This window comes from Ixodes scapularis, unplaced genomic scaffold, assembly GCF_016920785.2.
Source record: "Ixodes scapularis isolate PalLabHiFi unplaced genomic scaffold, ASM1692078v2 PGA_scaffold1__304_contigs__length_218370807, whole genome shotgun sequence".
NCBI lineage: Eukaryota > Metazoa > Arthropoda > Arachnida > Ixodida > Ixodidae > Ixodes > Ixodes scapularis.
Window position 1 is genome coordinate 113,357,580 of NW_024609846.1, and position 12,551 is coordinate 113,370,130.

The following is a 12,551-nucleotide window of genomic DNA, read 5'->3' on the forward strand; positions in this document are numbered from 1 at the left end:
AGTGGGTACACATAGACTGAAAGAATGGAACACATGGGAAAGCATAATAGCACTGTTATCAGCAGTTGGTCTGCATATCAGCATGAGGCTTCAGTGTGTTAACAGAGTACTGTGCGTCTCTTCCTACAGCAAGTGCTTCGTGCTGTGCTGCAAGCGACAAAGGCCGGCAACGAAATGCCGAGCCCGGGCGAGGATTACGAGTATTACAGCAGCTTTGCGAGCTTCCGTCAGGTGATGCTGTCTGAAGGGAAAGACATCCTGAAGCTGTGAGTAGGCACAGTGAGCTCACTTCTTTCGTGGGAGTTCTCATACTTCCTGTGACATGCGACACTTGTTAAGAAAAATATATAAAAAGCACGGCAGTTAAAGCTGACTATTCTTAAAACGTTAGGCGTTTATGCCCTAAACCAGCAAAAGACATGAGACGTGAATTTAGACTAGCTAATTAATAATCAGCACTCATCCGAATCCTTCGTTACATGGCACCTGCACCCCAGTCGGCTGTTGTAAAATGGTGGGCATAGGACATTGTGTATACCATATTGCATTGCGTATGTAGTAGTGTTGCACATAAGTAATAGAGAAGTAACACTAAGACTGATAATGCTACCAGTCTCAGTGTTTATGTATGGTGTCTATTTGCCTTTTCTAAAATTAACTGTATCATAAGGGCACCATTAAGATGCTACCTTGTAATGAATTGCAGCACTTGGTTTTCACACTGCCCCCCTGGAGATTTTAATCGAAACACGTAAGGTCCAAATAATAGACCAGTTATATTATCATGCCATAAAATGTTCCCCCCTTATGACCGAGATAGTTAAGAATGTGAAACTCAGACTGGAAGTAGAGACCTGAGATGAGTGACAAATGATACTAAGTTTCTCACAAGAAGTAGAAATAAAGAACTGACAAGTGAATGGCTCGCTTAGTCGTCAAATGGTTGACAGACATGAAGACTCGCACTGTCAGCAATGCATTTCTGCATGACGAAAATAATCCCTGGAGAAGGGGAACAAGGGGCACAAAGGACAAACACAAATCTCCAAAGGTGACTGATGCGTGACCTAAACAATACGCCTGGTCCTGGTATCGAACCAGGGACCTCTCCATTTCCAGTGGAGCGCGCTACCAACTGAGCTAACCAGGAGTTAGACGTCAGTGAGCAAATGGGATTTATCAGCTGCCAGCAGTCTAATACCAACAAGGATGAACGGCATGCATTTTTAAGGTTATGAAGACAATGCAATTCAGTGCAAAGGTGCAAGCGAGCTGGACAAGAATGGCGAAAATGATCCCTGGAGAAGGGGAACAAGGGGGCAGAGGACAAACACAAATCTCCAAACACAACTAGGTGACTGATGCGCAACAGAAAAAATCTGCCTGGCCCTGGTATCGACGCAGTTGACATAAAAAGTCCAGCACTTATACAAACTTGTTATTTATGAAGTGTTGCCAGTATGTAACCGACAGGTGACTGGTTTGTGTTTAGCATTCAAGCAATTTTACGTACCCTTTAAAGTTTGCTCGTGTGGGAAAGGGAGGGACGGCCATCATTTCCTCTCTGTATCCAGGATGTCATCGCTAGCGAGTCAGCAAAGTGGAAAAGGCAGATTTGAAGGCTTGGATTTGGAAGAAAAGTTTGACCTCCTCACGGACGTCAACGACATGGTCCTGGAACGAGTGGTATGTCTACGGCGGGGATCATGTTGGCGAATGATTTATTATTCACTCTTTTCCTTCTTGTCCTGGTTTGTGTATGCGAGCCACTAATTTTTGTCTTCCTGGTGTCAGTTCTGTGCATTGACAGGAAGTTTTCTTCTAGGGAAATCACCTCGATGAGGCGGACGGTATCAAGAAGAAGCCAGAGGATGTAGTGGTCATGACCGTCAGTACAAACAGACCCATCCATACCAGCTGGAATAAGAAGGTACTTATTAGTATTGACCACTGTCTTTCTGAAGGTCAGCTTCAACTAAAATTAGATTTCTGTTTTCTAGAGTTCTGGGAAATTGTGGTAACCTGTGCTATAGCAAGATATAAGTTAATAATGTGCTAGAAGCTCTGCCTCCAGCACGTACACATTGCTTTCCATTGACTGGCCATGCTCGGGAGATTATTGTAAAATAAATACCTCACATTTCCTTGGACTCAGCTGCGCAGATTGCACTCACCACTTCAGGCTGGCTGAGTCAGCAGACGTACCAACATATCCGCAAGCGACCAATCAGCAAGACTCATTTTTGGTCCTAGCAGGCGACGGGGAATGAAGAACTGACTCTATAAACTTCACCTACAAAAGTAGTATTTTTTATTTTTTTTTATTTTTACAGCTATGGTATGAATGTTTTGGGACTCTTGATAAGCAAGTAACTCAGAAGAAATTAATGAAAATCAAATGAAATTCGAGATTTAGGAGAGTTTAGGGAGAGCGGGAAAGCGTATAAGTAACCGTTCGACTGTAAATCATTACCGTAGAATACCGCACATCCGCCCATTCCACATTAAGCACCCATATCCAAATTTCTAAGATCTGAGAAAATATGCACAGTACATTTATATGTAAAACTGATGCCCGGACTAGTGCCCATCCCCCATTTTTTAGCCATTATCTCTAAATTTTGAGTGAGCGCCTGCTAAGTATTTTACGGTAGGTCATATTGGGGGGGTGATTTAACATTGTGGAAATATCTAGAAGAGGCAAGGGATGTGCATAACGTTTAGTACTGGTCAACAAGCTAGACCAGTACCAAACATTTTTGTGAATGTGACCAGTGCAAGAAGCGGAAAGCCACAAATTCTGTGTAGACCGAGCGAAGCCAACAGATTCTGTTTATACCTCATTTATTCATAGGATCAAGGTTAATCGATGCACAAGAGTATATAAATACATCATTTGTATACAGATAAACAACTTTAAAGGACTGGTTTAGACTTTTCCGGGATTTACCTTGCTGCAAAGGGAATTGTGGGGCTATTCTGATGTACGCCCATGCCGACTCGATCGCTTCACATATCTTGGAAGCTGCACGATTACTTCTCTCTAATCATTAGGAGCTCACAATACACAAAACATAGAAGGAACACAAAAGGACATCAACACAAACTCTGTTTTGCTTTCCTTCTGCCTTGTCTGCGTTCTGTAATCACAAAATATTAAACCACTGTCAAGTTCGTCTTTGACTCCCAGATAATCTCACGTGCAGTACGCCGGAACATCACAATGCGTCAAATAGACAGTAGGGGCACCGTATATGTCCAGAAAGGTCTATTTTTCAGGTATAAGGAAAACGTAATTGATCATTCATTCACATTTCTCGCATGTTTTTCGGAAGCGAGAGTTGATTTCTGGCTTTGTTCCGTGCTCGCTGTTTGAAGCCCTAAATCAAAGCGTGCTGTGTTTACTTCCCGACAGCTTTCCAAAGATGCCAAGTCCTCCCAGTTCCACCTGATGGCCGCTCGCAATGTGGTACGGCCTCAGCTGACCTTCCGGGATAAAGTGGACAACGGCCATTCGCCTTTCGTGCCCATTATTCGCTACAAGCCGCACTCAATACGACCCTTGGCTGTACTCTTGGAGAATGACGCCGGCGTGGAAAGGTGAAAGACTGGCGGGGGTCTGCTTTGTTTCTTTCTACACGAGCGCAAGCGATCGGGCGGTGGTCGAGAGTGTTGTTAAAAATTGCACTTTCCGTCAGCACGTGAACAAACGTTTTTTTACACATCTGTCATTTATGTTTTTTTTTAAAAAGGAATGTCGCCCTGGAATTGCTATTTGTAACTGACAAATGAATTTGTTAGCTTGCATATTTTGTTGCTCCAACTTCTTAATTGTGCACTGATGCTGGTACCTGCACACCCCAGCCCATACCACACCAACCCCTCTTTCTTACATCGTGCAGCAACAGTCGTGCTTCATATTCGCCTTCGGTCTGGAGTGTGGGCAAAAAATGCCAGGCACCTGTTATATTAAACAACATGGCAATGTTCTTCCTATCAAAACAACATTGCTGCATTGTTTTGATAAAAACTACAGGTTTTTTCGTTCATTTTAATTTAAATGACAATCAATTTAATATGAGTGAATCTAATTTCATTCAAGCTCCATCCAATTTAATCCCAGTGCTACCCAATTTAGTCCCGGTCTCAGTGAATTTTATCCACAGTATATACATGTGCTTATTTGTCTTTAGTGGTCACGTTTCGCTTACACTTTTGATAACTAGAGTAATTGTTTATAGAATTAGATTTTGTCTGGGACAACTGATACTTTCATCACTATTTCGATTACTTGGAGTTATGTACTACTAGTCACATGATTGAACTAGCTTAATTAATATGTTGATTACTCTTTTGGTAACCTCAAGTTCTTAGTGGTGCACCCGACTCTGATTTAGCGGAATTGACATTTTGTTTACTCTTTCTTATTAGTTCAACTTATTATTGATACAATTCAGATGATAGAAGTGGAATTGCAGTTTGTGATTAGTCTTTTGATTACTTCGTGCTATTATTAACACTTCTGACTTTATTTAAAGCTTAACGGAGGTATGGCTTGCAATCCTAATTACTTCGACCCGTTAATAACACGAATTACAAGATAAAAGCTCCACAAACATTTCGGATTACTCCATTGATTGCTTCGAGAGATTATTGACAAAAATGTAGCTTGGTAGAAGCTTGTTTGACCTTTTGAACATTTTGACTATGCAGGTATCATTGACACAATAACTTTATAGAAGCAACATTTTCATTACTTACTCTTAGTCGATTACTTTGATATATAATTGAAATTGCGACTACATAAAAGTTCAGTTAAGATTTGGATTACTCCTTTAATTACTTCATGTTACTAGTCACCAAATTTACTTAAAATTAACTCAATTAACTTCGTGGTCACTTTTTATCTTTTTCCGATAGATTAGTCACACAACTAAGTTTATATTAGCATTATTGACATCTTGATTACTTTAAGTAACTATAGTCGGTGACAGGTCAAGAACGAAGTGGAAGCTTCGCCCACCTCTTTTCACATTAGCAGAGCAAACAGTGGAGAGGAGGTTGCCTCCTCTTTAGTGATCGCTCTGCTAAAGTGGAAAGGGGTGGGAGGAGCTTCCACTTCCTTCTTGACCTGTCACCGACTATACACGTTTGCAAGTCCGGCTTCAGGACGCTGCCATCTTGCTTGCTGGGGTGCGCTTGGACGCGTCCTAATCCGATTACGAAGCCTTGCTAAGGCTTTATAATCAGATTATGGCCTCGCCCAAGCGCACCCCACTGGAAAAGATGGCGGCGCCCTGAGACCGCACTTGCAAACGTGTATAGTGACCTGTTCGACTTGAAATCGGCATAATGACATAATCTTCACTCTCATTATTATTTTGAGTTTTTGTACAACAGTGTGATTTATTCTCAGCTCGGTTACTATTTTGATTACTTCTACTTACTATTGACCCATTGGAGTTTGATTCGACCTAATTGACTTCACAATTACTCTTGACATTACTTTGAGCAAATTGTAGGCTAACCAATTTATTATGACCACGAGTCACATTATGATCACTATTTTGATTACTTTCAGTTACTATTGACCCAATGAACTTTAATTTGTCATAATTGACATTTTGGTAAATTCCTTGATTACTTCGAGTTATTATACCACCAATTTACTTATTATAAGGCTAGCTGACATTATCATTACTCTTTCGATTACTTTGAATTATTTTTGAAACACTAAACTATAATTTGGCCTAATTCACATTTCAATGACTCTTGATTACTTTGAGCTAATACTAAATCATAAGACATCAATTGGTTGAATATTAACTCAAAGCAATCAAAAAGTTATTACAGTGTCAATTAGGCCAACAGTAACTCAAAGTAATTAAAAGTGTAATAAAAATGTGATTTGACCTCATAGTGGACAATTGGTGATATGGTAACTTGAAGTAATCAAGAGAATCATCAAAATGTCAATAATGCCAAATTAAAGCTCATTGGGTCAATAGTAACTCAAATTAATCAGAAGAGTAATCATCATGTCTATTGGGCTCATAATTAATCAATTAGTTGAATATTACCTCAAAGTAATCAAAACGGTCATCACCATGTCAGTTAGACCGAATTAAAGTCAACTGGGTCATTATTAACCTAAAGTAATCAAAAGAGTAATCATATAGTTGACTAGGCTTATAATAAATTATTTGGTTGAATATTAGCTCGAAAGTAATCAAAAGAGTCATCAAAATGTCATGTTGGCAGAATAAAAGTTCACTGGGTGAAAAGTAACTCTAAGTAATCACCATGTCTATTGGGCTCATAATAATACAATTGGTTGGCTATTATCTTAATTAATCAAAATGGTCATCACAATGTCAATTAGGCTGAATTGAAGTCTACTGGGTCAAAAGTAACAAGTAATCAAAAGAGTAATAATAATAATAATGTGAATTGAGATTGTAATAGATGAACTGGTGGTAATTAAGAGAGTCTCTGAAATGTCAATTAGGCCAAAATAAAGTTACTTGGGTCAGTAGTAACTCAGTAATGAAAAGAGTAATCATAATGCCAATTTAGTTCATAACAAATAATTTGTTAGAATATTACCTATGGGATTATGTCAGTTAGAACAATATAAAGTCAAATAGGTCACTAGTTACTCAAATGTGTCAATAATGCTGATATTAACTCAGTTGTGTGACTAATATATCTGGGAAGTATAAAAAGTAACCACTAAGTTAATTGAGTTCATTTAAAGTCAGTTTGGTGAATAGTAACATGGATTAATAAAAGGAATAGTCAAACTCTTAGCTGAACTTATATGAAGTCGCCTTTGTCAATATTAATTCAAACTTATTGACTGAGTAACAAAATGTTTGCTTCTATAAGGTTGTTTTTGTCAACAATAGCTACACAACCAAAAAGTACTCAGAATATCATATGAGCTTCTATGAAGTTATGTTTTTGTCAATAATTCCTCGAAATAATCAAGAGAGTAATGAAAATGCTTGTTGAACTTTTATTATGTGTATTGTGTTGTTAATGGTTTGAAGTAATTAGAAGTGGAAGCAATTTTATGTCAGTGGTATCAATAATAGCAAGAAGTAATAAAAAGAGTAATTACAAATTGCGATTGTACTTATATCATCTGAACCCATAATCCATAATAAGTCAAAGTGATGATAAAGAGCAAACAAAACATTGATTTAGCTAAAGTCAAGTGCGCCACTAATAACTCGAGCTTACCAAAAGAGTAATCCACATGTCAGTTATGTGACTAGTAACTACAAGTGATCGAAATGGTGATCAATATATCAGTGGTCCCCAACAAAATCTATTTGTATAAATAATTACTCGAATTTATCAAAAGCATAAGCGAAACACAACTTTTACACAGCCATTGAAGACAAAGCATGCATGTAGACATTGTGGATTAAATTGACCGACTCGGGGATTATATCAAGTGGCGCTGGGATTAAACTGAATGGCACTTGAATTAAATTGAATGGCACTTGGATTAAGTTGACCACCATTTGGATTAAAATAAGTGAAAAATCCTGTCGTAGAAAGCTGCCTTCTCGTAAAATCATTGCAAAGTTGCGTAGATTGGGGCTTCTTCGAAAGAGCTGGGCATAGTTTTCAAGGTCAATTTTCATGTGTTTCCTGTCTGCCCGGTCCATCCAAGAATGTTTATAGGCGCTGTAAAAAGGGAAAACTAGATACCGTTCAACAACGGGAGGCACTTATTTGATCAAATGACAATTTAGTGAACGTTGACGTTTCAACGAATGACACTTTAGCGAATAGTCAACCGCCGCAAAGCAGCGTTTACGGGCAAGCCAAGTGGGTTAACATTTTCGTAATAAGCCGCCGCAAACCGTTGCCGCAAAGCGGCGCAATCGCAGCGCGTGGTGCTTACTAACGTGCCCCCATTATTCGCTAAATCGTTGCTGTTCACTAAGACGTCGCTGTTCGCTAAAACGTCGCATTTCTCTAAAACGTCATTTGCTCATGTATGTGATATGGATCCATTGAACCACGATCACCTGTTTGCGAAGTACCTATTTTGCTACAGGTAAGTTGATGAAAACTCGCCTTAAGATTAGTTTTTAATGTTTCAGCATTAATGCGGGAACACTGTTAAGGGGTCTGAACCACCGGAGTACGTTCCGAGCATGTTCATGTTCACGTCGATCTAAGTGCCAGGAACATGGTAATTGTGAATTGCAAAGTAATTGTAAGCCTCCAAAGATGTGGGGTTAATCGCCATTGTGTGAGCAGTAGATACAAGCTGACATTGACCATTATAACTGGTGGCAATCATTGATTTGATATGGGTGATTACGTAACGTGATTCTGCTTGCGATATTTTGTTGTGACATCGAGCACCATAGGTAGTTGCTTTTTTCCCCCTTCCTCTGCAACATGAGTGATGCTGCAACTGAAAAACACGAGCAGAATCGCACTACATGTGGATCAGGTATTAGCATCCGTTATGTGGTGTACATGCAGTATGGATCGCTGTACGTCACATTATCTCTCAGGTTTGCTGTGCAAAAAGCCTTCAAATAAAAACCTGTATAAAACCAACTACTATACAAATCTACCTTTTCAAGGACAAGCCCAGATCCTGCTGCTTTACAAATTTAATCCACCACTGCACATTAAATTCTTCGACACAACGAGGAAAAAGAAATATGTAACACTTCACTGCTACACAGGTTCGCAGCATTGATTGCGCCCTTGCATGCACACGCACCTCTAGGTTCAGTACACTCAAATAAATCTCAAATTTCCCTCTGGGTGCCAGAAAGGTTTGGTGTTTGATTGTTCACTTTTTGTTTCCTCGTCTCCAGTGTATTTTTTTTTTCTTCAGTATGATCAATCACCATCTTGGCTGCGCAATAACCGTCATTTCGTTAAGAACTTGTCGAACAATGATGCATTTCTGCGAGGACTTTACTGGACACTTCTGACTCTCTGTGCGATTTCTTGACTTTGATTGCGGGTGGTGGGACTTCCACTCTGTTCTAAGTAGTGCAGATGTGACACGAGGTCTATGGAAGAGAACCACAGGAACAAATGTTGAATTTGTTGTGAGGTATCACGACAGCATCGTGTCCACTCGTATCGGCAAGTTTCGGCAAAACGGACTTGCTACATTCCTTGGCATTGTCGGACTTGTAGTGTACCATCTCTCTCTTGAAGCTGATAAGCATTTCTGGTAATCTAATGGCTTCATGTCCATTGCATGACCAGTGAGCACGGGAGAGCTCAACAGTGACCTTGTCTCGCTCGGTGCACTTGAGGCTTTGAAGTTTTCCAAGAAGTGAAGGAATTTATAGTCGCTGACAAGGTGACAATACCAGGAAAGAGCTTTGGTAGTCCAACCTCTAGCGCGGGCTTGCCACGTACGACTGTGCTTTGGCGTCTCGGGCGCCTCGAGCGTGCGCACGCAGCCAAAGCACGACGGAAGGCATGAAGCATATGCTGGAGGTTGGACGTTCGAAAGACATGCTTTGCAGTTCTTGTTCTGTCAGTGACTGTAGAAGTGATTGCCAGGGAACGGCAGAACAGTAACGTAGCAGGCGCCATCCTTGCTTCGTTTCCAAAGTTTGGATCCCATAAATTAACTTTCACACGTGTCTCCAAGTTTTGCGATGGACACCTCTAGAAAACAAAGCACTGTTTGTTTGACGCAATGATCTTCAACGTGGCAGATTTAGAAAATTCTCGTTGCTCATAATGTGCACTGTAAAAACACCGTTGTTCACATTTGATAAAAGGAAATGCTGCTCGTTCACACCGTTTTTGTACGGCGGAGTTACTAAATGGTGGCACTCACTGTTCAGGCACTCACTTTTTGTTATTACAGTTGCCGTATGAGGCTTAAAAGCTTAGCTGCACCTTTTTTAAGGGTGGATAATTTAAACGGGGGTTTTCATTGGGCTCGAGCGAGGGGTTCAAAAAGCAGACTTTTCTCAGCTGTGCTCCTTTGTAAAAATATCAAACGGCGCTTAAATAAACAACATATGCAAGCAAGAGACGAACACGCGCAAGGCGCTGACTGTCAACTAAACATTTATTTTAAAAAAAAAAATGTGGAAATAAAATTTTTTTTATGTGTTTTACCTTTTTTATAATTATATGCCAACTTAATACCTTGCCGTACCCCCTTAATTATACAATTAGAAAGAATGGATAAGATAAAGTTATTAAGAAAATTTGTTTGACCAAGCACCCAGCCCCCCCACACCCAATTTTCTCACAATGCTCATAGGCTTCCTTCGAGTGCTTGCTCGGTGCCCTAAAGTTTACAGAGTTTAGATTCAGCATGTGCGCTCTTTGGATGAGGTCAAGACCCCTTTTGCAGCATCTCTACACTTGCCAACCAGATGAAAATGGCAGGGAATTCTTTCGGTTGCCCCACCTCCAGTGCAAGCTTCCTTCCTTCCTTCGACGAGACTTTATCGTCTTGCGAGCCTCGAGCGCGCACGCGCGGCCAAGGTACGGCAGAAGGCAATGTACGCACGCACGCTGGAGGTCGGGCATCCGAAAAGTTGCCGTTCTTGTCCTGCCAGATGCATGAATGCTAACGGCTGTACCCTTTCTATTGGGAGGTAGCTTGTGCCACCTAGCTGTCCGCCATGGCCAGCGACTGTAGCAGGCCGTGCTGCGAGCCTGACGAACCACTTGCTTTGGCCGTCGTTCCTTGCCTCGTAGAGGTGACTGATTCTGTGTTGTCCCTGCACCCAGCTACTGTCACCCTTACGAGTGCGAGATCGAGCACTTCGAGGCCACAGAGGAACAGCTGAAAGTGGAGGAGCAGGTCAGTAACGTCGGCAATCAATCGAAGTGGTGAGAGTTGGTTCACTGCACTATTGGAAACGGCATACAGACAACAAAGACAAGGGAGGTGTGGAGGGGACAAGCGCCGGTACTGCTTATACATTAAAATGAAAAATGTCAAACTAACCATCCTCGTGATAGTGATGTGGATGGTTAGTTCAATGTTTCCTTTTTTTTTTTTATTAAGTAATTGGTAGTAGTTGAGCACTTGTCCCATCTGCCCCTTCCTCGTCCTTGTTGTTTGTGCACCGTTTCTGGGTGTAGCAATTGATCAATCAGTTTTATTTGTGCCTTAGTGGAAGAGCAAGTGTAAATGCTTCAAAAATTACAGTTAGTAAAATATGAGTGGTTTAAAATAAGGTGTATGGAATTTACTAATGAATGATTGTATGAAATGTACAGTAGAACTCTTTAATATATTTTTCGGGATACTGCAGTAAAAAGCACTTACGATCCAGGAGCGCATTGCAATCAATAACATTCCTGGAGAAACTGGGGGGTGGGGGAGGAAGCCATTGGTGAGGCAGGAAGCAAGTCTCATACCATCTATTTCATGTGGACATAATTTCCTGTGCCTGCCATATTTATTCATATATAGGTCGACAGGCTCTTATTGTTACGTTTCTTTAAAATTAGTGGTCGCTCGTGAATGTGAATCCCTTTGTCTAGTTCAAGGTCATGCCTACCCTATCAAAAAAGACAGTGAAAAGAAGTAGTAGCAGTGCAAAAGGAAGTGTGCAGCCAAGGCCAAGTGCTCAGCTCCTCATGTTGGCCACATTGGATGGCAGTGTATATTTTTGTTTACCTATTTGTGCACATTTTTGTGTATAATTGTGTGCATATTTGTGTACATTTATACATTTATTGCTTTCTGGCAATATAATGCCCTGTGGGCACTGCAGGAAAAATTAAGTAAATAAATGAAACTGGTGTTTGCCAAAGTAACAATCGGCAAAAAATGTAAATTCGGAACATGCCAACAAGTTTCCTCCGTTTGCCCGAAATAAATGCAACTTCAACGAACCCAGCACTTGGGGCATTCACAAAACGGCGGTGTTTGTAGTGGAGTTAAGTGCGGAAACATAATAGCAATAATTCATCTGGCCTCTTGGGTATCTTTCTCGTGTCTCCACTCAAGAACACCATTCAAGACCGAGATGTGTGCGATTTTGTCGACGTAACAAATTAGGAATCGCTATTTTGTGCACGTGGGCATCGTGCAAGAGAGGTTTTACAAACATACATAGTGTTGTGGATAAGCAGGGAAGGAATACCTAGTCACTTACAAAGTGAGAACGGCAGGGAGGAGTTCAAGTTGCTCTGCCTCCAACCCAAGCCTCTTGCTTTGCACAATTCTTCGGCGTTTCGTGCACCTCCAGCTTGTGAGTGTGAATGCAGCCAAAGCATGGCAGAAGGCATGGAGCGCATGGTGGGGGCGGGGCATTCAAAAGATGCTCCCTGCCATTCTCATTCTGTCAGTGACTATCAGCAAGAACTATCGCAGTCTTAAGCTTTTTTTGTGTAGACTGTTGACACATCTTACTTTGTTGTTGTTCTTAGCAGATGGTGCCATTACCCCTGGAGGAGACGCCCTATGTTTTTGTGGAAACGTTGGAACAGCTGCAGCATATGTGCACCGACCTGGGCAAGCAGACGGAGATTGCCGTCGATTTGGAGGTGGGTGTTTTCTGGTTCTTGTTCTC

At 41.0% G+C, this 12,551-nt stretch overlaps 1 protein-coding gene across 1 annotated transcript in view; it reads left to right on the top strand.

The window, feature by feature from the left end:
- Positions 1 to 12,551, top strand: part of LOC8033624 (exosome component 10) — a 55,408-nt gene that overhangs the window by 2,167 nt on the left and 40,690 nt on the right. The window contains exons 2-7 of the mRNA XM_029968100.3: positions 130 to 266; positions 1,575 to 1,686; positions 1,826 to 1,930; positions 3,416 to 3,600; positions 10,756 to 10,828; positions 12,412 to 12,525. Of these exons, the coding sequence (XP_029823960.3) occupies positions 130 to 266; positions 1,575 to 1,686; positions 1,826 to 1,930; positions 3,416 to 3,600; positions 10,756 to 10,828; positions 12,412 to 12,525 (726 nt within the window). The remainder of the gene's footprint in view (positions 1 to 129; positions 267 to 1,574; positions 1,687 to 1,825; positions 1,931 to 3,415; positions 3,601 to 10,755; positions 10,829 to 12,411; positions 12,526 to 12,551) is intronic.